We start from the raw sequence: 26192 nt of genomic DNA on the forward strand, positions 1-26192 counted from the left end.
AGCTGTGTTTTGCTGCTGCTGGTTATTTGGGTTTTATTCCGTGTGTTTTCACAGAAATGCTATAATTGCGAAATGTTTGCACAAAAACATATAAAGATTTTTACAATACTGTTATACTGTTATATGGCATGCTAGTTCATAATATGTAGATGTTAATCAAACCTGTTGGTAATAGTGGTATGCTCAGTCTGTCTGAGGGGCAGGAGCACCAGCTGCATGCAGTTTTTTGGCATGTAGGGCCGCCTAAATGGCTCGGCATTGCGTTTTCTAGACTGGAAGGGCACTGTGCAGGGCACTTAATCATGTTTTCTCTACCAAGGGGTAATTATTTTTCGAACATTGCAGCACACAGTGTAGCTTCAGCATTCACACATAATATATCTACATACGGCTTTAAAGGTCCCAGGAGGAGATGAATGTAGATTGAGTTATAATGATGAAAACCTGTCAATCTGCTTAGGCTGTTAGCCTAGAGCACAACATGTTGGAGAATCCAGTCACTTAGCTCAGGTTTCTTTACACTGGCTCACCTTATTCTTCAGTGATTTTACTTCACATTTACTCTAGATGAGATCCAACGTCTGACAAGACGCAGTACACATTCGTTCTGCCTGCCCATGACACGTTTTCACAGCTCTCCTCTGCGCTCAACCTTACATGAGACGGTTTCTCAAAGTCAGGAATCAGAACAAGTGGCTTCTGTTATGCATCACTCCAGTCTAGACAGTAACTCACATTCTGGACTAAACTGCCAGCAGGATTGTTACTGGCACAATAAAGCAATGGAGACAAAGTGAATCAAAGTTGAGGAAATACAGATCATCATTTGTGTGTTTTTGTTTTTTGCCAATTGGACAAATTTGTAGGTGTCAAAACAATCAAATTCAATGCTACTGGAAAGGTCAGTTTTATACGCTGGTGGTAATTATGAGTCATTAATCTTTTTTGATCTAAGACAGATGGCCATCTTATTCACAAATATAAAAGGTCACTTTAAGGTTAAGCTGATTGAAGTTGGAGATCCTGTTTTAAGACTTATCTTTCTATGAATACATTTTATCTGTTATATCAACTTTTATTTGATAAGGTACTGCTGACTGATATGGATGTTTTTTGCAGCGAGTTGCAAGTTGCAAGCTCAACACACTAAACACTGGCAGAGACACAGAGCTCCCAAACTATTAGTTATAATGTTAAGAACCTGCACTGTGGAAAACTCAACCTCAAGAAATCAGCCAAATCTCTGTCTGGAGCACAGTAGGCTACACATGGAGTCTGCCATGAAAGAACAATAGCAGGCTTTATAACTGATAATCAAAAAATGGCTTTTAGGTTTTGCACAGTACATAAAAAGTAATGTTCCACATTTACCACACTCTTTGGGAACAATTCCAATACTCTGTGTATTAAAGTGTTCTCAATAAACCCAATAGGTCAACCAAGAAAGCCTAGATAATTGGTATAGTTGCAGAGTTAAATTGTTTGAACACGAAACAGTGTCACAGACTGACCCTACTCAAAGAACAGGAAAGGTATGTCTGGGTCTACTCATATTTAAGCAGGCATTTATAATGGACAGCAGTCCCCACATTAAGTTCTGTGCTAACATGAAAGGCCCGTTTTTAGCAAGCTTGTACGGGCTGCCTCGGTTATTTTAGAGCAGCTGTAGATTATATGTGAAAATGATAAGCCAATAGCATAACACATCAGTGGGTTTGTGAGGAATATCTGTGCTGCTTATTCATTGTGAATTTGCATGTAGCATACACGCTAAAGCGCACAGCGCGCCTCTGAGTGACGGCTCGCCGGCAGGCTGCTGCCCGGATGAAGGCAGCTCAGTCCCGCACACCGTCGCACCACTAGGCCTGCTGGATAATTTGGAATTTTTTCACCGAGGGAACTGCCAAATGCATTTGCACCGACGGAAAAAAAAAAGCTGCGCTGTAGTAGCTCAACTTAGAAAACCAGTAATTTCTACGTTCCTTATGGCTTCTGGCTCCGGAGATGAAGAGGGAAACACGGAAGGCGTTTCCTGGCGACTCATAGGCCCGGCAGCGGGGCTCTCCAAGAAGCGCTGCCGTCTAATGTACTCCTCCCTCGGCTACGACTCTGATGTCTGCCTCTTCTACGTGAAGGGGGAGTTTTTTGCCATGGATGCTCGCTGTTCACATTCCGGTAAAGCCACAATACCAACCGCTTATCTTAATCATTTAGCTTTCTTTAAAGGCAAAATAATCCACAATGCATCCCGTTTTAATGAACGTGTTCACCGTAGCCTAATATGGAGAATGTAGGCTGTTGTAGCTACTAAATACTTCTGTGGGTTAGTCTTTAACTGTAAGCTATGCAACCTACAACAAAGTATAAGGATATATTTAGCCCATTTATCCCTCAGCTGTTAGCCTAATGAAAGCTCTATATGACAGCCCCCTGCTGCCATAGACTTTACATCTCTTATCAGTTCCACGCCATATGTTATGCAAGCCTCACAATCACATTTTCCTTCAAGAAAGACCGCAACAGTCATTTGTTTTGAGAGGAAGAAATTGTGATGACAATTTCCTGTGTCTCCCAGGTGGTCCTCTGTGTGAGGGGGACATTGAGGAGGCTGATGGAGTCCTGCAGGTCTTCTGTCCCTGGCATGACTATAACTTTGACCTCAGAACGGGGAAGTCAGGGACCTCCTTACAGGTCAGTGATAAAAATGTGTCCTTATCTCCCTATATGTCTCAGTATACAAATACATTAGTATTAAAACTTAAATTAAACTAAAACTTAAAATAATATGACCTCAAACATCCCAATATATCATTAGTGCTTAGTGCACATGGCTATGTGTGTCAAACCTCTAAATAATAAAATAAAATTATATGAAAACGTCATTGTATCCCCATCTTCACTTGTCGACCTGAACATTTGCAGTGAAATGTAGACAAATCATCCACTTCTATTAGATAATAATAATAATAGCAGTACATTTTATTTAAAGGCGCCTTTCTCTGCACTCAAGGATGCTGTACAGGGTATACATACATAAGACATTTTAAAAACTGAACACTGATTGACACGGCATAAGAAATCAAAGCTCATGAGTTAAGATTACGTTCCCCTTTTGTTTTGTAAAACATGTTTTTCTCCTTGTGTTAGCATGCAATGAACAGTCCAAACAAGAGTTTCATATTCCATAAACATCTTGTCTTTTTTCCATTAATCATTTGTATAAGCTGTTGTTCCTTTGGTTCATCACTGCGATGTCAACTATCAAGCAGTAAAAAAAATATGAAAAGAAATATTCTAATGTTCTGAGAGTTTTCACAGGACAGTTAGCTGCATGTCTAACTTGTCAATAGTGACATTAAATACATATGTAAGCTTACTTGTACCCGTGTGAGTTCCTCTGTAGCACATGATGGTGTGTTTCTTCCAGCTCTTATGTCGTTTCGTATTTTTTGTTTTGATTTTTACAGCAACAAGTGTATGAAGTCAAGCAGGAGGATGGCAATGTGTACGTGAAACACGCCAGTCGTCTTTCCTTGGAGCCTTTTCCTGCAGATCAGAAGAAAAGCCTCCGCGCAACAGCCTCACCTTCCAGCCCTTCGTGATGCCGCTGTTAGAGGTCTATTTTTAAGACTTGTTCCACAAACCCAAGCCATCTGAAGCATTCCTTAGCCTTATCTATCATTTTCACAGACCCTTTCTTCTTTGATTGCTCTGAACTCAGGGTGCTATGGAGAGGATTGTCTGAAGAGGACATGACATCATGAAATAACTTCAGAGTTTTTCTTGCTGCCATTCCAGGTAGAGACTCATCTCAAGCTCACCGCTGCCCTCAATACCACACCTGACAGTATGAAACATGAAAACACAAAATGTTACTAATATACGGTACAAGCCAGTACATATTTAGTTTAGTTGAAAGGCACTACCAAAGTGGATCTGCACTTTCAAAACTGTCCTGTACTTCTCAATCTGTTGCTAGTCTTGTTGCACTTTATGCACTAGCAAGCAAGTAATGTTATCTCAAATGTACTATACAAAATGATAATTTACAGAAATAAAACAATAATTGCAGTGATAGGATACATTCACATGCAGAAAGAAACAATTAGTTAGATGTTCTACAAATGCAGTTCAAATAGACAACAGGAACTAAATGAATAGTACAGATGTGCAAAAAACAAAGATTATCATCTTGATTTATTTTACAAAACATGTACATTCTTATTACCAGTTGTGGTACAGTGTTTTTGGCAAGATTCCACTCAGTGGAAACATTTGTAAAATCATGTGATTGCAGAAATGTAATGATAATTTCGTTTTCAGAAACTAATATCTAATTAAACGGCCTCATAGTCATCATTACCAATAATCCTCTTCCATGTCTCCAACAAGCGTTACCTGAAGCCTCCAACTCTTAAACTCTCAGACGAGCAGTCACACTTGCTGAGTTGTGGTCTTTGGATAAATTTAGACATTTATTCCAGTGATGTCACGCAACAGAAACTCCCTTTCAGAATTTGTATTTCTGGACAGTTTTTTAACCCAAATATAGTTCCAGCAAGTAGAACACACATGAAGGGCACTGCAATTACGATTGGTGGCAGTCCCGGTGTAAAGACGTCTCCATCAGCATTTCTCTCCGTCCCTGGCCATTGCACAGACAGTTTTACTGACGCAATGGGACTCAAAAGAAATGGTTAGTAAGGCGCCGGAGAGAGGTTCACAACCTGAAATACACCATTGACTCAAGAAAAATGTGTTTTCTTAGCTTCATATGTGTGTGTATGCGCACACTGATGCGAGTGTTTTCTTTGTTACTCGGTGGTGAGAGAAGTCACTCACTATATTTTCTGTCAGCTCCATTTTCTGGCAGAGGCACAGAGCCCAGTCATGAAGGTGTCAGTGACAGTGAGGCCCGACACTCATTTTCCTCCCTGCTGTGCTACTTTATTATTCCATTGGAGAAAAATGTGAGGTTTTACTCTATTGCATTATAACTCATCACCTGGAGGGTAATGGGCATGCACAACGGAGATGCAGCTATTTTGTGTCAGTAGAAAAGTGAGAGTAAACACTGTTCAAGATTCTGCACAGGACAGGAATGGTTTCTTACATTTTTATTCTCACTGAGCCTCACTGAGAAAACCATCATTTTCGGCATCCCGCTGCTGTTTCTTTCCTTAAAGTCATTTCATATGCACTGCTGATTTTAATGCATTTTGTTTCTTAGTATGTGAAATATGTATCTGTCAAATAGGTCTGCAGACTGCACACACTGTAACTTTTTGCACATTACTTATTTAACACTACCATTTGTACTGTAAGCAGCTAGTGTTTAGTATGTTCAACTATAATTATTGATGTGACCTTTGCAAAGCCAAACATTTTATCTGTACTGTTTAATTCCCAAAATAAATTATTGTATTTTAGAAGCACTATGTGATTTTTCAGTGGGTCCTCAAAACATAGAATACAACTCAGGAAATAGTATGAATCAAATGTTTACACAAAGTCATTTATTTACAGTTTCTTGTTCTTACAATAATAGTAGATTTCATACAATACACAATTTACACATAAAAAAACAAAGAAACGAGATTGGCATCACCATGCAATAGTTAAGCGTTTGCAGAGTATTATCAGGTGTTCATTCATGAATTTTTTTTTACTAGAGCACATTGGCAAATATATAACTCTCTTCGCAAACTCCAGAAAGTGGTGGAAAGGGTCAATAATAAATTATGATCTCCTTGAAATCAGCTGCAATGAGTGATTTTCATGAGGGAAAATGGATGAACGTGTGACTAAAAAAGTCTTGGTGTTTTCTGGTTGATTAAAAGTTTTTTCTAGTTAAAGCATGGAAATGACAAGCTTTCTTTTTTTCTCCATGCTACCATCGTTGATTCTAGGAGACCATGGCTAGCTGTTAACCTCTGTTTCCAGTCTTTATGCTAAGCTTAGCTAACAGGCTGCTGACTGTAACCTCATGTTTAATGAACAGAAATGAGAGTACTGTCGATCTCCTCGTCTAACTCTTGGCAACAAAGCAACAAGCTTATTTCCCAAAATGTGGAACTATTCCTTTAAATGTGTAAAGCAAAAATACACAAAGCTCCATTAAGCCATACTTGTGACATCAACATTAAATGACTCCCTGTAAAAGACAACAATTGCTACTTCTACTGCCATTCCCACTGAGATTCAATGAGATATGCATTTTATTTCCATGCAATGTGTTTTATCTGTATCTTCCATTCCATCTTAAACTCACTTTATTTTATTCTAAAGACTTTGGAAAGTTTTTCTTACAGTAAGTCACTAAACCAAACATTGCAGAGGTTCTTTAATCTTCTTTTGAAGTAAATGTTTCCAGCTCTCTTTCCCATGCAAAGCCCTGCATAATGGCTCACTCAGCCTATTATTGTTACCTTGTCATTCAAACTCCTCTGATAACTTCTCCTCATGAATAAGCCAATTCTCCTGTCAAAGCATTCTCCTCAAAAAAACCTGCATTCTTCCATGTGCAACCAATTTCAAAGTGATGGACTGTAAGGCCAAAGACCACTAATATTTCCCCTTCCTTTGTTCCCTTTACCAAACAGTTACCCCAAAATTAAATCCCTCACTAGATAATCTCGCTGTTATTTCTCTTGATGTCTTTGGTTTTACATTTCCTCCAGTTGCTCGACAGCTGTTGGGCCTCCTCAGCTGACCTTACACAACCATTGTATTTGTACAGGACTTATCTCTTCCCACACCTGGATTCAATCATGTTCTTTTATACGGGGTGGATGCTGCGTCTGCTGTAGGGAGATGTTTATTTTCATCGGCCAATCTAAACTGAGTCGTGGAATGCCAACCGGCCTGTGGTTAGAGTGGTGCCACGTATTGTTACAATATATTACTCTGTTTCTGAGTGTGCTGCTCATATAGTACACAATGAAAACACATTGTTTTTCAATGTGGGGCCAAGTGCAAGTGTTGGGTTACAATATATGGTTTTCATTTTTAAGTACAACTTCACATTGGCACCTTGTACTACATATTAAACAATCAATATGTTGCACATTAGGAATAAGAATGTAATCTGGCTCAAATGGAGTTACTTGTACTGAAGGCTGGGTGCCATTTTAATTGTTAATATGTTTTGCCATATTCTTCTTGGGCCCAGTTGTTGATTACTTCATCCTGTGTATCCCGTACATTATCTTGTTTGGCTGTTTGTGAAAGCCAGGGTCAAACTGTTTTAATAGCTCTCAAGAGAATATGTAATTTATTTTGTAATTAACAGCAGTCATATATTGTCTTGTAAGCCTCTCCTGGTTTCTCCATGGACCACGGCCCCCTTACGGTATATGGCTTTGGATAAGTTCAGCTTGAAGAGCTTTTCCCATGGGTCTGCCTATTTTGCAGATAAACAAGCTTGGCTCTTTAATCACCGAGGGAAGTTCCTGTTATCTCCAACCCCAATTAAAATAGCATAATATCTGTTATTTAAGTCTAATATTCTGTCTCAATACCTACAGCATCACAATGTATACTTTAAATGTACTTATAGTGTTACAATGACAAGATTTATGCAAGCATTGCAAGTAAATTCATTAATGTGTCACTTTTTAATTATCACTCTCACGAGTAAGAATAATTAAGTGTGTTTTGTTAATGAAGAGAAGGCTCCGCTGAGAGTTTGACTTCCATTTAACAAGATGGCTTTCTGAAATTGAAAAGATTACTATGGTGTACACATTTTAAAATCAACTGAGTCTAGCACCAAAGTTTGAAAATGTTAATAGGTACTCAGTTTAGAGAATTGAAGAATGTGTAGGATCTCGTACAAACACCTTAATCTGCCACTCATACTAAAGGAGTTGTTGCGTCATTCACCAGCAGCACTTTGTATGTACTGTAATAGTTTGTTACATGCTGATCTTTAAGAACACTTAAGTTAAATGATATAGTTATTGCACTTCAAGATACAATGGTGTAACAAAAATGTAAAAACAAAAAAACTATTTAGACCCTGATTGGGTCTTTGTAAATGTTTATGAGAAAGTAATATATTTGGGAATCTTTTTCTATGGTGATGCTGATTTGGAATGTGCAGAGGACAAAGGGAAATTGTGTCGTAGCTCTCAATCAATCGTTATTTTAGACTGCCTGCCACTAGTGAGATCCATGATTGTCTTGGCGGAGGTCCTTGGTCTTGTACATTCTAAGTTGGTGTGAAAGGACGTTTGGCTTGATCAAAGTTGGTAATGTAAAACATTAGGAAGCATGACTGAAAACATCCTCTGTTCTCTGGGTGGCATGCCTCGGCCCCTCTGCATGTGTCATTTTTGCCTCCCCTTGGTAGAGAGAGTTTCCTAGGTTGTAGAAAATGACTCAGTGTCCGCTGCAGACAACAAGGACCTCAAGTTGGTTTCTTTCTGATCTTGAAGAGAAGCTCAGTGGAAAGCAACAGTGAATTATGAGGTGTTTGGGGCCAGGCGTAGTATTTAAAGTTGTGAATGTTTGGTTTCAACTCCAGCGTTGAGAGACGTCAGCATAAAAAAATTGGAACGCCACAAATTAAAACTATAAAAGTTTCATTCTGAAACGTCAATTTAGTCTATTTATACATAAAATTACACCGAAGCTAATTAAGTAAATGCCAGTCACTGCCTTCCATAAAGTCAAATGATGCATGTCTTTCAGGAGGGAAGGAAGAAATTAATATACCAAACCCTTCAAGTAAGTATATAGGAAATGTATATCTTTTAATTTGCTGCCTGCTTTGGTTTTGTGGTTTCCATAGTCAAGAAGGACTTAATACTCTTCAACAGACAGGTGATTTTTACTCCCTCGATTTGATGACATCCTATCAGTCTTGACAGAAGACCTAGAAATGAAAAGGAAAGAACATTTAAATCTATCTGATATTACTGTCAATGGGAAGACACCTCAAATTATCTAAACCTTCCCACCTTGGAACATCTATTGACGTTGCTGTGTGCGCATGGACGCTCTCCTCCTTGTTGTAGAGCTGACTCTGCGACTCTGGGTCCTGCCCTGCTGCTCTGAAGGATAGGCCACAATCTGGGATGATAATCCTTGCAGACCCTCCGACTCCCTCATGTTCCTCGCCATCTGAGACAAAGTCTGACTGGGGTTGGTCTGCAGGCGTTGGAATAGGCTTTCTCTGTTAATTTTCCTCTCTGGACAACTGAAGGTCAGCGCCACTCCAGAGTCTGACTTCATCTCCCTGGAGAAACCATCAGAGGTGCCATCAAAACAGCGGCCTATAGCAATCTCCTTGGCCACCCTGGGGTTCTGGTCTGTGACTGTGTAGATGCCATAGTTGTGTCCCAAAGGATCAACAGGGGCTAGCATGGTGAATCCATGGGACTCATTATTTTGAGCAACTGGTGGATGTTTGATGAGATACTCTTGTAGGAGGCTGTTGGTGCCAGTTCTGCGGCAGTTCGCCTGTGGAAGGACTGATATGATGGATCTGTCCACCTCAGCTTGATCAAACAACATGCCGCTGCATTTAAACTCTAAACAGGCTGCTGAAGCGTTGGCCTCTCGCATGTCACGGGTGCTGCGAATGTCTCTTATGCCGTAAAGTTTGCCTTTCGTTTCCCGGTGTGTTCCTCCCAGATTCCTTGACCTGACCATGACTTCCTTCTGTCCTTGGATCTTGACCTTAATATAACACGCTCTGAACTCTTGGGGGTTTGGCCACCAGGAGAGGTAGTCTCCTGTCCAGGTTGTCAAATCATTCTCCTCAAAGGGGACAACATTGTATTCGTATTTGTCCTTTTCTACTCTGAAGAATCTGAAATGATTGGCATCAATAGGGGCATTTTCACAACCTATTAAACTCTGATAAGGATATATTGGCCCATTGGTCTCATCAAAATTATTTTGGTTTGGCTTTGCCAAGTTGATTTTGAAGGCTGTTTTCTTTAAAGCTGGATCGTCGTGGTCTGAGCGCTGGTAGTTTATTTTATCCAAATATGGCTGAGACACTCCAATGATGTTTGGATTCATCTTGGGGGCGGATGGAGCTGCCTCCAGTTCTTCCCCACCTATCATTGCTGTGACATAGGCTGTGTAGGCATCAGGCATTTGGGCATCACAGAAAGCTGGTAAACAGGCTCCGTTGGATCCAGTTATGACACTGTCAAAACGGCCCCATGCCCGAGGATTAGAGGAAAATCCAGGTTTGGGTTCCAAGTTTATCAAGCTGATCACAACACCCTCCAGTTGTTCACTAGGTAGGAACTTGTCACTCATGTAGGCTCGGACTTTGACGTAGCACCGTCTGTTTTCAGGCACATCTAAATTAAAGAGCCTTCGCTCTCTGATCTCCATGTTGCCTATGAGGAATGTGCGGTCCTCTCGCTTGCTCCGCCCATGACCACCAGTAGTTGTGGTGTAGGAGAAGTTACTCTCTTCTTCCCAGACTCCTGTGTCTGTGTTTAAAGACCACAGTTTCATTTTGGGAATGTGCTCTTGCATTTTAACGTGTTGTGTGTCGAGAAATACTTGAACAGCTCCAGCTCCAAGTACCTCTTTGTTGGTCTCATCTCTGAAGTCCACAGAGAACATGCCATAGGTCCTCAAAGGGAGCATGTCACCCTCATCATCTACAAAGTTGAGATCGCCAGGGGCGGCAGCCGCTGTGGTGATATTTCTTGGGTCAATGAATGTGACGCTGGCTTTCACAGTTCCCTCATATATTTCACCATTGTCCTTATGGAAGGAGTTGGGAGGAATAACCAAGTGACCAATGGGGTCTTCTCCTTTAATATCCCCTAGGTTAATAGAGTTGGACTCTCCTGCATTGATATCAATTGCTGCCTGCTTTCTCATTACCTTCACATCATGGTAAATGGACCCACCTTTCTTATCAAGAATGAACACTTTAGGAGTGTCAATACATTTCTCAGTAGGGTCAACAAAATTGACCACTAATCTCTGTGTATCAGGAGTAATGTGCAATGTGAATCCTCCTTGGTATCCAGTGGTGCCCACCCTCTCTTTACCAATGTAGATATGCCCAAAACGCAGAGGCTCATCATTGTCAGCTGTGACCACTCTGCCACGAACCAGCACAGTGGGCTGCAAACACTTCTGACAGCTACACTGTGTCACAGCCCGGATAGGGAGGCTGTAGCTCCCACAGTCAATAATTCGACTCTCCATATTTTGGACCCCGCAGCAGAAGCTAGAATCATCACTGCAGCGCATATCAAAGTCTAAAGAGCCAGCACATTTGTTGTGAGGGCAGCGACCAGCATTGTAGTGCATGGAGTCTGTCCCAGGTTGAACACAGTCCATCGGGAGTCTGATGAGGTGCGTTTCAGGGTTTGAATTGCACGCTGTCTTTCCTTTTGCTGTGAATTAGATAATACATTTTATTAGGCTGGTAAAACGTAACACCACAAAAATTGCCATGACATGCATAAAATACGAAAAGCTTTTTCTCAGTGCAAAGCATAATAAAGGCTTGCCATGTGGAAGATGTAATTGCGGAAGTTCTACTTTCTCAAAGATCTTGAAAGTGTGTCAAATCTGTTAGATTTTAATTAAAAAATTGTGGGTTACTAGATAATTGTAGATGACTGCATGAGTGAAATGGGAAGGCGTATAGTGAATAAATTGGAACTTGCGAATTGAGTATTTTAAAGGAATTATTTCTGCCATTCTTTTTTCACACATGGTTGCACATAATTTATTCATGCACACACGCAATGTCTGCATGGCACGAAAGTACAAGTGAGTGGCCAAGTTGGACGGTCAAATGTGCATGAAAGAGTAATTAGACATTAGGTTGAGGAGAACATTCATCTACCAACCATCCAGATGGGAGTTGGAAAAAAAGAATTATTGTTTGCCCAGACATTGGCAGAATAATCAATGTGCATGAAATCATGGTTGAGCTTATAGTCAAGCATCCTTGTTAAGCTCCCAATCGCTCAAGTAAGCTGATAATTGCAGACACATGGAGCTGCATGATGTGTACGAAAAACCATAACGGTACTACTGATGGCTTTACCAACAGGGCTTTGAGTTTCCTTTGAGGCGTAAGAGTAGGTTTTTTTTTTTATCAAGCTCTGAGGCGCAGGTGTTGTCCTGCACGCATACAGCCTCTTCTGCCATTATGACTTTGTGAGTAAAGGGATTTGTCTTTGGTATGGGATAGATTACATTAGCACTCTTCCATGAAAACCTTGTTCATTTAGCTGTTTCTCTATAAGCAATGTGTAGCTTTCCCACAGGGATGTGAAAACGCGTACTTGTCTGACTCTGAGAAAATAGAAAAAAAAAATATTGACAATCTTGGATTTCACTTTAACACCGGGTGTTCTGGAGAAATTGGATTTGAGGTTTTACAGTGTCTAGAGCCATTTCACACAATAAAGCAGCGTAGGAAGCTGTAGCTTCAACCAATGTCAACATAATAAAAATGTACTGCTACAAGCACTGCCAGATTGTGCGTGCCCTGTTGATTTTATTTTATTTACTTTGCCTGTAATGTTTTTTTCCCAATGACAGAGAGTCTATTGACTGACTTGTTTCCCTCCCTCAGTTGTAGGACACTGTGGTTTTGTTTGAATCCTCTTTGTGCATGGACATGGATCATGGATGACTCGGTTGGAGCTTAGCGCTGACATTCCTCTTAAAGTGTGTATTCAAGCTCCGAAGCAGCTGCTCTTTATCCAGTAAAATATATTGTGGTTGTTTGCTTTTTGTCAGTGGTTTTACTGTGTAGAACATTGACTAAACACGTCATGTCAAACGCACCGGGATAGCAGCCATCCTGAGCTGTAATCCCTGTGTGCCGCTATCCTCATAGAAAATTATTTTCTCTCCAGGCTGATGATGATGAATTACAGTTCACATGACATCACTGTGCCGATGACTAGAAGGGATTTTTTGTGTCTTTTTGACTTTGAACAAACTTACACCAAATTACACATTTTTCTCCCCAACAGATTTTCAGGAAGAGAACCAAGACTACAGTATACTGTACACACCGATCACTGTGAGAAGGGCTGGAGAGGACTTGATGCTGCCTGCAGAGCTGCTTGTCTTGCAGTAGTACTGCCCAGACTGCTCCGGCTTCAGGTCCCACAGTACAAGGTCCTCCTCATACTTGTACACTTTCCTGTCCAGCAGAGTGCCATTGTGGAACCTTGAAAAATAGTTAGAGAAGTAAGACTTTCATTTTTTTACTTTTACGTTAGTTATTTGTTGGTAGATGTATACAACAATATACTAAAATGTATAATATGTTTAAAAATGTATACAAAATCACGATGGTATCATTTCAATCTATAAATATGTAATTTATTGAAAAAAATCTGATTAGATCTTTAGAGCTGAACAATGGACCAAATAACTGTGTAATGTGAAATGGGCTTCTTATAGTGATTTATACATGGAGCAATACACCCGATTCTTCACCTCAGATCTATTTAGCATCTATTAGCTTAATTGTTTTATTTCACCTTTATTTTTACAGGCAAGTCATTACAGTAAGAACAGGTTCCTATTTATAATGGCGGCCTGACGAGTGGCATAGTCACTTAGGGAAAGGGAAGGAGGGCTAGAAAATAAATACATTGGAAATACATACAGTTACATTAGAAAAACATACAGTTTTTTCCCAACAAACTCATTTTATACGATTTATACTAATGCTGTCTTGATTCAGTCTCAATGTTCTCATCAGTTCTTCAGCTGCAGCAGGCAGATGTTTTCCACAACTGTATGCTTACTGCACATCAACAGACAGCAGATGGCATAAAGCCACTAACTGGCGAACATAAGGGAGTATTCAGCTGCTGCATAGACATTTTTATCACGGCCAGTTAAAGACCAAAACATGTTACAAGTAACTGATTAATGCTTCTTGGACTGGATTTTTTTAGGGACCTCCAAATATAAATTTCCAAATATGTCAAAGTAATCACACACTGTTGCTAGCTGTTGCTGTGCTTAATAATGTACCAGCCCTATTCCTCTCACCAGTAGTATTTGTCAGGTGTTGGTGATCCCGTTGCCTTGCAGCAAAACATCACCCGTCCTCCTTCATAACGCATTTTGTCTTCTGGGTGTTTCACAATGTACGGCTTTTCTGTGGAAAGCAGAAAGAGCAAACAAAACTTTCCTCTTACTGTTGTTTATGGTGCTGCAGTTTGGAGACCTCATAAAACTCAGTCAAACGTTTTTTCTCACATTGGTCCCTGTGCTTATGAAAAATTATTGTTTGAGGGGATTACTTTTTCAAAAGTGACACAGGCATATATTTATTTGGTCTCCATGCAACCAAGCAAGTAAGTGCTCCAGACAATGTGAAGTCTTTTTATGTTGTAGCTTTGTCAATTTCCTGTTTTCTACAGTCCGAGAATATGATTGAAGGATTTACTGGCCCTGTGGAATGATAATAATGAAAATAAGGAAACTTACTTGACAAAGAAAAACACGTAGCCCACAATATCTTCAATTAGTACAAAATTATACCACAAACTTTTTGATTGAAGCAACAGACATCAATAAAAATTATATGCTTTTTTAATTCTTAATCTGTTTTTATTAGCACTTACCAGCTGATTTGAGGACAGCCCGTACCCATGACAACCCTGTGGTGTTACTGGTGGTGGAGACGGTGATCGGGGAAAACTTCTCCTTCCTGATGGAGATTGAAGTCGAGCTGGAGGAGCATATTCCAAAGAGCCTGAACTGACCTTTGGCATCTGTTCGGGCACGGATCACCTTGGGCTGGCTGTCCAGGGACACCAAGGCTGCTGCCACAGGGACACCAGTCACACTGTGGACTTCTCCGCGCAGCACGTGGTCGTCACATGTACACCGGCTGCAGTCCTCACTGGGGCGGCCCTCAGTGCACACAAGCTTACATTTGGCTGTGTAACAACGACAAAGAGATGTGAGCACAGACGGACAAAGGCACCAATACAAAGCAAGACATTACAACTTTCACAGTGTAGACTCAGCACACCTGGACATGGAATCTTCCCACACTTCTGCATCTCAACAGGCCGTCCAGTGCACTGAACTGTCACTGAGGTCCTCGCACAGGTCCTCCTCCTTATCCGGCGGCCCCCGCCACAGGTCGCTGAACACGCCCCCCACCGACCCCACGGACTCCACTTGGCTGATCACACAAAGACACAGGGTTGATGTGAGTTTGGAAATTTAATCCATACAAGTATTTTGTGTTCAATTTGTGATCAATCTTTTCATTAATTCTGTTATTCAAACGGCATACAGAGTGGTCTAATGAGAGTTAACTCTCTTGTGCATAGGCACCCCATGTCATAATTACTAGTTATTAAATGGTGCAATTATGCAGTATTGTGGGCCTAAGCTGAATAAATAGCTGCAATTGAAAGATTGCTGATTACAAGTAGCTCAATCAAGAACACTTGAACTAATGTTTACAAAGTTCTTCTCCAGAGGGTGGTGCCTGGAACTCTAGCAGAAAATAGCACAAAGGCATTACACAAGGTTTGTTAAACATAGCTGGATAAAGCAGTATGGTATTTTATTCATCTTCCTAATTAAACTTTCCCAATGGAGGTCAGAGGTTAGCAGCTCAAATACAGAGCTTGTTATTTCCCATCTCACAATGTGTAACTTAAGGTACTGGCAAAGTAGGGTCTAGTAAATCTTGGGATTCTCACCTGTACATGGAGGGTTAGAGCACTCTCTTCTTTCTGAATGGTGCCCCTGGCACGCCGGCACCAACAGGAGAGGCATGGGCTGGGTGTTCACACATTTCCTCTGGCGGACCTGGATGCCTACGTCATCACAAGCCGTGGTTGAACAGGGACCCCACTCGCTCCAGTCAGTCCAGTAACTCTGCACTAAACACACACATTGAAGAAAAGAGTGTGAAAGCTGGCAATATGTGCTGCTGTTGGCAAGTAAAATCAGGAACAGGAAGTAACAAACACATTATTTAACATTATTTAAGAGCATTCATAATGGGTGATTCCTCCCTTGAGCCAGTGATTACATGCATGCATGGCTGAATGTTCATACTGTATCTGCCAAGTGAGAGCTTGCACAAGCCTTAGCTGCTGCCGTCAGAGCTACCTGGGGGACACTGAAAGCGGACATGGTAGTTGGAGCAGATGCGGCCCTGGGGCTGTTCCCTGTTGATGCACCAGAAGCCCTTCTCCAGACTGGAGTGGACCACTTCCCCGGTGTCTGCTGCTGCAACCCAGTCTGTGGTGCGAGCCTCCATGGCCGTGGGCCGAGCACAGACCCTCTCCCTGTAATAGAATCGGATCGCCTCCAGGCGCTCGTAGTCTCCATTCCCTCCAGGATGGTCGATGTTGAACCATGACGTCCACTCTGTCACGCCTGGAGGCACGTGGAGGGGAGACATGGATGAAAATCAAAAGAATAGAAGAGAGAAAAAACAATCTCAGGATCTAGAAATAAAAGAGGGGAGGGGGTTGGAGCTGGTCTTACATGGATGGAAGATATGGGTCAGAACCAAGAAAAAGCAAGAAGGAGGAAACGGGTTGGATTACAAACTTTAAGAGGTCTGCTACCACCATTTGAAACTGACTTCATGCACCCCAGGGAGCTTTGCATTGTCAAGTTTCTTTCCAAGCCCCCTGGCTTCCCTGATGAGGCAAATTGTCTAGTGTTTTAGTCTGCTGCATGTTCTGAAACATGAGCATTTTCTTTAGAAGATTTATGAAGAAACCAACACAAAACAATGCATTAGCAACCAGCTGATTGTTTATTTCCTTCACAAAGTAATGATAGGACAACAATCTAAACGCAGCAAGGCTGCTGCTCTGTTCTTCAAATAAAAAAAGGATTTTATGTCATCAAAACCTCTGCTCCAACTCCGACCCTCTTGATAAGTGGGACAAATCAATGGCTCAAACTACAATTACCAAGTTCCTATTTTCTATTTTGTGAGCTCCAGTATGCACGTGTCTCTTTCATCTCACAGCGCCTCCCCTTCTACTCTCATATTTTGTCATACACCCAGCTCTTAATATCACCGCTGATGGATTCAGTACCTGTTGTCTGTGTGTCAGTGAATGCGTTGAAGGCCACTCTACTGCTCCTGTCTGTCTGGCTCCTGGTCCTCACAAGTCCTGCAGACAGGAAGAAAAACATCTGGATATGAAGAAATATGCATATTATGCTATTGAATCCTACAGGTTATGGCCTTTCTAAATGTAGGCATTTCCTACATGTAGTTGAACTAATATACGTAACATGAAGGTAGCATAAGGCAGAGCCCAACATTTGTATGCACACACACATGATCATGTGCACACACACGCTCACAAAAGCCAAGCACGTTTTGCTATTCCTCCACGGCATGAAGGCTTTTCTAATTACCCGCCATCCCTCTGCCCTCAATTTTTTACTTCTTCATCCAAACTGTGGAACATCTTCTCCATCCATCTTTTCTTATTTCCCCCCACCCCAGTCTTCTTGTCCTCCTCCAGTCATCCCTTCCATTCTTGATCCATCAACAGGCAGCCGCTGTAGGCTGCTAATCAAGCTCCAGCTGTGACAAATCAGTGTATGCATTCATCTGTTCACTTGATCATCACCTCACACACACACACACACACACACACACACACACACACACACACATACTTTTATGCAGCATTTTGTTGCTGATTTCTTTTTTGATCTTAAAGATATATTATTACACATACCCTGCACACACAAACCGCATACTGAGTCATTCTTACTTCATCTTTCATGTACGTGCTTGAACACACAACAGCACCACAGCGAGGATCAGGCGAAGGTAAATGTCGCCTTGTTAGAAAGAGAAACATGTTCAACCTGGTATTCATTGCACATTTGGCTCTTTGAATTATGAGACATGCATCATGACACGTTTTCACTCATGCTTTGAAGTTTAATGATTGATTTTTCCTACGGAACATATTCTTTTTTTAAAATTTTGAAAAACGTCAGTTGTTTGCTTGACATTTCATCTTCCAGGTTTCACTTGGGCTGTGGGGAAAAAAACTGTCATGCTCAGTGTGTGTGGGTGCGTGCGTGCGTGAGTGTGTGTATGATATGTGCAAGCACTTTTGTAGAGACAGTGCTGAGTTTAGGAGCACAGAGGCCAGTATTGATCCTGGTCACGACAGGTTTTAACGGCTCACTTCAAGTCTTTGTCTTAATTGTCATGCCAGCACATTTCTTTTCAACCCTTTTGATAGATTTAGGAAAGAAGGAGAGCAGCTCAACCGAACAAAGATCCAATGTCCAAAAAATGTATTACATAAGTTTCATAAGTTTTAGCGTAACACAGACAGTCATCTGACCCTCATGATTGTTAGTGTTTTTATGCCATAGCTTTAAAAACCATTGATAGTTTTACGTCTGATACACTGGAATAGCTGGACAAACAGAAGCAAACGCTTTCACACTGATCTGCTGGGCAGATGTGGCTCTGCGTGCAGGTTTAGTTTAGTAAATCAAATAGTTTTTCCACCCTTCTCCTTTAGTCTCCTGAATTCCGTGTCTGTCCTGATTACATTTTAAGAAAAAGAAGCAGATTTTCTGCCACTGGACAGAGCATCTCTGCTGTGTGTTTGCAATCAGCAGGCTCTAAAGTTTACTCAAACACAAACTTTTTAAAACTTTTCTTACAGAAGCATGTGGTAAAGGGGCACAAACAACCAACCCCTATGTGGCTAATTAATTACCCTCACCACTCTAAAGTGCATCCAATTATCCATTTGTAAGAAAAAAATAACTTTCCTCCTCTTGCTAATACATCCTTGCTCACACCAAACAAGGATTCACACACCATTGTGTGAGATGCTGTGTGTGTTGTCGTGTCTGTCGCTGTGTGTGATGGTGTGTGTTGTGTGTGTGTGTGTGTGTGTGTGTGGTGTGTGTGGTGTGTGTGTGGGTTTACAATAAAAACAAAACAGCAAACGATTGTGTTTTATGAGGTGATGGTTTTAGAAAGTTAACAGAGGAAACCCATATTAGCTTTAACAAAAGGCAAATGTTGGAGTAGTGACCTCAGTTATGGCCGGAATGAACTGGCCAAGTTCCTGTGGCGGAATTACAGAGCTTATTTTGCTTTTGAGTGGCATGTTAACACTGTATGAATTTTAAAAGCCGGGAGGTTTTATTGGGGCGCTGCATAATACGGCTGGTATGTGAGAGAATTTACCTCATCAAGAAGCAAGTTTTTCAAGCCAAAGGGAGAAAGGTTAGAACTTATGATTTCCTCTTTAGCTCCTTCTTAAAGGGCTCGCTGGTGCAGTATATCTTCTTTGTCCTTATTTATGTGCTCTGTGTGGGTTTAGTTTTGTGCTTTGCTAACACACAACCCTTTTTTTTTACTTGCAATGCAATGTAATAGATCCAACAAGTCCTCCACAAAACATGTTGTTCATGCCCTTTGGAACGACTCGTAGAAGCGTTTTCTGATCCGACCCCCCTATTGGCAGGATGACGTTTTTTCACTGTTGAAATCACTGTTGTTTTATGATGTGACCATGTCTCTGGTAAAGGTTTGGTTAGGTTTCGGGAAACGTGGTTTGGGTTTAAATAAGTGTCTGCCCTCTATAATTTGAGCAACAGGCCCAAAATGAGTGACAGAGCCTTCTAGTTGCTGTAGGAGTGACGAGTGCAAAAGAGGAAGTAAGGTGGTGTTGTTAGAGATCAGCTTTTTTCAAAGTGAAGCAGAAACATCTGGATCGCCCCCTGGTGACTGGCTGCAGTATAAGCCTCTCCCCCTCCATGTTAGTGGATGGGATATGGGCCAAACTAAAACCATCTAAGTACACTTTAAGTAATTTTTCCCAAAGATGGTTTCTGTCATTTTAGGTAGTTTTTATTACTCTGATGTTACTGCTACCACTGTGCAGACCTTGGCTTCACTTCAGTGTAGATCTTTTTTACAGTCTATGTGAGAGATGCATAGGGAGGAGATTGGGGCAGATGAACAGGTCAATAAAACACTGGCAACTGCTGTTTAACCTGTGATTGGCTAGACTGGGTTAACCCCGCCCACTCTGTTGCCCTCGCAGCTCGATCTGGAAACCTGTATGTTTAATTCTCCTTCTTCAGTTCACAATGTTGCGCGAACCAATCACAAACTGGCTTATCTACCTGCCGAGCTATTGGTGGGTTTAACACGATGACGATAGAGAAGTGACCAAGCAGCTTCTTGTTTACATTTAACATAGCGGCCACCGCAGTAAACCTATTGATGCCGTTGATTGAAGGACTATCCAATTGCGTACAGAGTCATTTGAACCATGCCCGTTGGTCCCGCCTCTTGTGCAGAGAAAATACAGAGCAGACTCCCCAGACCAACGCTCGATCTCAAATCTATTGAGCTTGGCTTGGTCTGGTGATAGCCAGACTATTGATTGACCAAAGTGTTCCTTCAGGGCTACATTATCTAAAGCCTGGAAACGGAGTCAAAAGGAGATGCGTAGTCTAGTTTTCTCTCAGATCACTTGAATTAATATGCTGAAAGATCAATATGGAGATTTTGCCCAACAACGTCAAAAATAAAGTGCCCTAGCCTACCACAGCTTTATCCTTAACCACATGATATTATTGAAACAACGACGACGAGGCTCCCCTAATGTTAACAAAGTCATTATTTTAACCAAACCATGGTCTTTCCTTAGACATAACATAAGTTGTTTTTCTTCCTAAACCTAACCAAACCATCAGATCAGAAAACACGCTGATGTGTCATCCTAGAAGGTCAACATGTCTTGGCTCATAATTTGGAGGACTTGTTGGAAAATGAGTCAGGTTGGGCGTCCTTCTTCTTCATGAACACAATATAAACACATGGTTAAGATTATGGAACGATCAGTGGTCCAAACAATGTTGTTAAAAAATGGAAGTGAACATGGGTCTCCTGTGTTAATGTCCGATGTTCGGTTAACCAATCCATCCACGCTGACCTCCTCCTCCCTGTGTGGTCTTTATTTAGAACATCACATGGCTTCCTCCGTTGTGCTCGTCAGAATTTCTATGGTCGCTAGAGGTCTTTGTCACTTGAACCTCACTGAAACGTCTAATGCTGTTCTTTGGAGGATGGTCTCACCTTTGCTGGCTTGGTTTGGTGCTTTGCCCATAAAATTCTCTTTACAATTTTGACTTTTCACAGCCCATGTCATGAATTCACACATAGCTGTATAACGTTTCTCTAGCAGTTTCACCCATGACATGAACCCTGCCATGTGACGGTTACTATAATCCTCAGCCGCCTCACCAAGACCCCCATAAACCTTGGACAAGGACACACTTTAGTGCCACCAATATACTAGAGGAGACCTGTTCCCCATATAGCCATGGCAAGCACCTGAATGACAGACATGTCTGAAACATAGCTACTGGATTACTTTGTATCCCACACTGCATTTATTGTCTTCTCTCCCCTCTTTAAGTCTGTGGTGACAACTGCAAATCTTATTTTAGTGGACTATTTTTGTACATAACAATTTAATCAAACAGGTTTGTTCTGAAATGACGCACTTATAGGCCAAGCTACACAAAGGCAAACCCTCTATTAATAATAACCAGTGCCTTTGCAAAGGACTCTCTCTGCTTCACTTTGTGAGTGGGAGTTTTCTGCCGTCGCCAGAATCCAATAATAAAAATCTGCTGAAGAGAGGAAGGGTGGGGGGGGGGGGGGGGTACAGGACTTTATGAAGTTGCACCAAGAATGGTCTCAGTCAGATTAGAGCGGTATGGTTGTGCCAGATGTACGTTGGCAGAGAGACAGGGCTTAAATAGAAATTCTGGGTCCTGTTTATAATATTCCAGATCCTTACAAGAGGGAGAAGACGTGAGAGAGCCATCCCTCCCTCCTCTCCACGTTATGTAACCTATTGGACAAAGTAAAGCTCGCAGAGAGAACGAGGTTGTGCAGTATTTGTTGATGAAGTCTAAAACAGCGGTATTTCACGCATGAATTCACTGTGTGTGTGTGTGTGTGTGTGTGTGTGTGTGTGTGTGTGTGTGCGTGTGTGTGTGTGTGTGTGTGTGTGTGTGTGTGGTCCTGCGTATGTGATGATCTGTTTGCCATGCCATATGGAAGCTGTTTATGTGTTGGGCTAGCTTCTTTGCTGAGGTGTGTGTGGTTGCAGTGGAGTCTGCTTTGTCTCTCTGCATATGTCTCTCTCTTAAAAAAATCCAAATCTGATTCTGAAAACATCTGTCACTCATTAAAGTCAGTAATTCTGTCCCTGACATTAACTAATGATGTAAATCAAACACATGATTTAAGGATTTACAAAGTTATAACAAAGGCTTTGTGCTTTCAAGCATTTCATCCCTGACGTTATTAAAAACACAATCGGGCCATGTTGACTTATTTCCGCGTCAAAAATATGTGTTAGTCCTTGTATGAACCTCTGCACCTGTGCACAGGTACAGAGCCAGGAGCTGGAAATAGCTCAATTGAGAGCAGCTGATTAGTCCTGCAATAAATAATATCTTGGGACACCCACACACGCTGGTACACATAAATAGAAGAAAAGAAGAAAGATGTGAAATGGCTTGGAGCTTGTCATTAATGGGAATTTGTGCCTTCTCCTTTGATCCATTGTAATCCCTGTCTCCGTCATTAAAGTCAGCTGGCCAGACGGCTCTGTGTTTGGAGCAGACAGTGGTCAGCATCTGGAGAACTAGCTCCACAACGGCCCTCCAGCTGCTGCTCACATACACCAACTAGCGTTGCCTGGTGCTAATGCAACAAGAGAAGAAGAGAAGATTGTAAATCCTGTGGTTAAAGAGAGCACATTACAGTATTTTTTTTTTAAAGCTGGCATTCAGCAACAGTTGCCGACTCTAAATAGGAAAACGGCTCGTAAATCTATAAACGTAAGAAGTGTTTGGAGAGAGTGACAGAGAACAAGGCGAGAGCGTTGGACAAAGTAGGGCAGAGAGAAAAATAGGTGGAGAGAGGCAGTGTGATGGAGAGAGAGAGAGACAGAGGGGAGAAAGGTGGGGAAAGTATTTGTGAAGAAATTCCTGAGAGAGACAGATTAGAAAGAACAGATGAAAAGCTAATGGACGGATGGAGACATTGCTTTAGTGTTGGACTGAATGCAGCGAGGGGGGGCGGAGACCATCAAAAAGGAAAAAGGAAAGAGTGACATGCCGGCCAATTTGACCGGGGAAAAGAGGACGGTAAAATCATTTTACCTGCGCCCCTTATTCTCCCTTTTATTCCATTTTCTCATTTAGCCGAGCACAAACTGGGCAGGTGGGAAAGTGGGTCGCTTGGTTTGTGATCATTGCTTCCTGTTTCCAAGGTGACTGCGTTTTTGTCTTAAGGGACTGCTGGCACGACGTTTGAGGGTGAAGTGAGGACAAAATGCAACACCTTACTGCAAGATGTGGATGTACCGCTTAAGGAGCGTGGCACAGAGTGTAAAATGTTACAATCCATTTAAAGGCCGGCGTTTCCATCGCAGCTGTAACACACACAGAGACCGTCTGAATCACTATTTACGCATTTACTCCATCTTTCCTCCTCAAAGTCTTTAAGACGTTGTCATCAGTATATAGCACAAAGCCTCTGCAAGACATTTACGACGCTGAGGCCTCCAAGTTTGACAAGATATGGAGACTATTAAGGTGTATTCACTCTCGTTTGCTTTTTATTAACTGCCAGCTCAATATTCTTTAAAAAAAAGAAATAAAGTTAATGGGGAACAGCTGTCATCTAAACAGAAAGTGACAGCTTTAGAAAAAGTGCTGCCGCTGCTACCATTCAGGAAGGAGGGAGCGTTTAAAAAAGGGGGTGTTAAATAAATTATTACATTTTAAAGTGCAGTTTATTTATTATTTGTGTATCTATGGTAATAACAGTTGGTGCTCAAAGATCAGCCTTCTTTTGTTCCTTTTCTAAGATACCAGATAAATTAATGAAATTAGTTAAGATCTGTATTTTAAAGGGGGACTTAGTTTTTTTTTTTTTTTTAGCTTAATTAACCTTAACAGCTTCAGGGGTAATTGGAATAGTTATATGACTTTTTCGGGTTAAATGGTGGTCGTCTCGCTCCCCCCTAGCGCCTGTGAGCGGAAAAACCGCGCTTGCAACTTTTGGCCGGCGAGCCTATGACCTCAGCGTCACAAAGTATCGCGTGATATCAGGTCTCGCGATGTACCGAATGGCTTCACGGCACTGATCACATACGCCCATTCAGGGACCGGCTAACAAGGTAGCGATGGAGCTTTTCACACTATCGTCATGGCTGAGCCGGCAAAAAAAGAAGCAGAAAATTCGGAGAGCATTGTCGTAGGAACAGAAAGAAAGAGAAAGAGGAAGCGCCCGACTGACCGAGGGAGGGGTCAGACACAAGTAAACAAAGAAGCTGTAGGGGGGGCTCTATAGAGAAACCTGCAAGCAAAAATCGTGAAAACAACAAAGAACCAAAACTGCATAGCGCCCCTTTAAATGGAGAGACTGTTTCACAGTTCAGTTATTGGTCCCTGAGTCCCGAGGGGTGCCCCATTTTGATTGTTTGTCAATTTGGTAAAGTTATGAATACACATATTCATAACTTTATTGACATTGATAATGTTCTTTGATAGTTTGCCAATGATTACATTATTAATTAATTACCCGTACCAACAGTGAGAAGAGCGCAAATCATAATAGTACGGCCTACAGTTCACCACAGTTAAACAGTGAATTAAATTGGGGGGGAATGTAAGTTTGAATTGGTTCTTTGTGAGAAGCCTTGTGCTCGCTGATAGTGGTGGCTACTGTGCTGCAGTTTGTCATTATGAATACAAAATGTGCGCTGCCAGAACCTTTAGTCCCCAGCAGCATTCTTACTGTCATCAACACAGCTTTTTTTTATAATTGAACTTATAAGGGGACCTCCTGCTCTTCTATCACCACATGTTGTTGATTAGTCGGCTGGGGAAATCTGCTGCTTACTTAACAACTAGAGATTAAGAACTACTCAGGCGGTCTAAAAAATAACACACAAACACACAGACACACACTCTTATCACATGAGCTCACCACCAGAGTCCTCCTGCTCTGACATCCTCAAGGAAATGCAGTCAACTTAGAAAACTCTACAGTTAAGGTAGTTGTTGTGCATATTCTGCATGTGTGAGCAGTCATACACTGGCCCTCTGATCTTACAGTATGTAATTAATACAAAGGATGAGAAGGGAGATGAAAAAAACATTTTTGCTGGATCTCTAAATTAACAATACTTTTGCTGTGCATGTGTTGTTCTGGCATCCATTTTTTTTTTTAAATAGCAATAGTAACAGTTGAATTTTTCACTTACCTTGGCCCAGAGCCACTGAAGCCAGGACAGACAGCAGGAGTGCCACCTTATTTAATTCCAACATGATACCACACCTTCAGTTACAGATGATTTCTTGTATTTTTCTCAGATCCTCTATAACATTCATTTAAGAAAAAAAGTGCTAATTTTCAGATAGAGCTGAGACTTCAGTTTGTCAGGTGTGAGTGGAGATGCTGCTGGTGGAGCAGAGCAGAGCCGCTGCTCTTTTCTCATGTGAGTTTAGTTGCTGAGTTGGAGACCGGAGCTCAGGCGTTTTTAAAAGAAGGGGCATCGGGAGTGCACACCAATCCAGCCCCTCTCTGCTCACCATTGGCCACTGAAATGTAACATCTGGGTCCCCCATATCATCTTCCAAAAAAGGTGAGGGTAAGGTGGGGGTAGAGAGAGAGAGAGAAAGAAGGAGACACTCATAGAAATAGAGAGGTGTGGTGTGTGGGGTGTGTGTGTGTGGGTGTGTGTGTGGTTGTGTGTGTGTGTGTGTGTGTGTGTGTGTGTGTGTGTGTGTGTGTGTGTGTTGTGGTGTGTGTGTGTGTGTGTGTGTGTGTTGTTACTGGAAATAAGGTGTTTCCTGTTTGTCCAAGAAAGAGCTCATAAGTTTATATAATAACTTTTTTTGCAACAATATTTTCCTATTTCTTTTATTTGTAATCCCCTTTGTGCTCCAGTGTCTTTATCTATAGAGCAGGTGTGTGCGTGCATCTGTGAAAATATAGGGAGAAGCTTTTGGATAGCTTTATTTTGGATAGCTTTATAGCTTTGGTATAGTTTTATATCTTTGGAAGCTTTATTTTGTATTATGTTTTATTTGCTGTGGGCTTTTTTTAACATTCAAAATATGGGAAATGTATGATT

At 41.5% G+C, this 26192-nt stretch overlaps 2 protein-coding genes and 1 long non-coding RNA gene across 3 annotated transcripts; 2 read left to right on the forward strand and 1 right to left on the reverse strand.

The window, feature by feature from the left end:
• The first annotated feature begins 499 nt into the window (after nucleotides 1–499).
• LOC116695036 (uncharacterized) lies at nucleotides 500–5833 on the forward strand. The gene is made up of 3 exons (XR_004333335.1): nucleotides 500–510; nucleotides 4830–4833; nucleotides 5591–5833. It is a non-coding gene; the product is annotated as an uncharacterized LOC116695036 (long non-coding RNA).
• si:ch211-212d10.2 (Rieske domain-containing protein) lies at nucleotides 1764–5438 on the forward strand. Its single transcript, XM_032525069.1, has 3 exons — nucleotides 1764–2175; nucleotides 2576–2691; nucleotides 3468–5438. Exons 1-3 carry the CDS (start codon nucleotides 1908–1910, stop codon nucleotides 3600–3602), a joined length of 519 nt encoding a protein of 172 aa, XP_032380960.1. The 5' UTR covers nucleotides 1764–1907; the 3' UTR covers nucleotides 3603–5438.
• Nucleotides 5669–25618, reverse strand: cilp2 (cartilage intermediate layer protein 2). The gene is made up of 10 exons (XM_032525067.1): nucleotides 25320–25618; nucleotides 17058–17135; nucleotides 16111–16380; nucleotides 15696–15878; nucleotides 15011–15166; nucleotides 14598–14915; nucleotides 14020–14128; nucleotides 13026–13183; nucleotides 8964–11381; nucleotides 5669–8878 (listed from the first exon to the last, which is right to left on the reverse strand). The coding sequence occupies exons 1-9, from the start codon at nucleotides 25381–25383 to the stop codon at nucleotides 8974–8976; spliced, it is 3744 nt and encodes a 1247-aa protein (XP_032380958.1). The 5' UTR covers nucleotides 25384–25618; the 3' UTR covers nucleotides 5669–8878; nucleotides 8964–8973.
• Between the last annotated feature and the right edge of the window lie 574 nt (nucleotides 25619–26192).

Source organism: Etheostoma spectabile, chromosome 9, assembly GCF_008692095.1.
Source record: "Etheostoma spectabile isolate EspeVRDwgs_2016 chromosome 9, UIUC_Espe_1.0, whole genome shotgun sequence".
Classification (NCBI taxonomy): Eukaryota; Metazoa; Chordata; class Actinopteri; order Perciformes; family Percidae; genus Etheostoma; species Etheostoma spectabile.

Bases quoted from the DNA above. Each gene is read 5' to 3' on its own strand.
- si:ch211-212d10.2 (XM_032525069.1), top strand. From the start codon at position 1,908: ATGCATTTGCACCGACGGAAAAAAAAAAGCTGCGCTGTAGTAGCTCAA. The intron at 2,176-2,575 runs GTAAAGCCACAA...TGTGTCTCCCAG, and splicing joins TGCTCGCTGTTCACATTCCG to GTGGTCCTCTGTGTGAGGGG. The intron at 2,692-3,467 runs GTCAGTGATAAA...TGATTTTTACAG, and splicing joins AGTCAGGGACCTCCTTACAG to CAACAAGTGTATGAAGTCAA.
- cilp2 (XM_032525067.1), bottom strand. From the start codon at position 25,383: ATGTTGGAATTAAATAAGGTGGCACTCCTGCTGTCTGTCCTGGCTTCA. The intron at 15,879-16,110 runs GTAGCTCTGACG...GTGTGTGTTTAG, and splicing joins CCGCTTTCAGTGTCCCCCAG to TGCAGAGTTACTGGACTGAC. The intron at 11,382-13,025 runs GTGTGTACAGTA...TCTAATTCACAG, and splicing joins AGCCCTTCTCACAGTGATCG to CAAAAGGAAAGACAGCGTGC.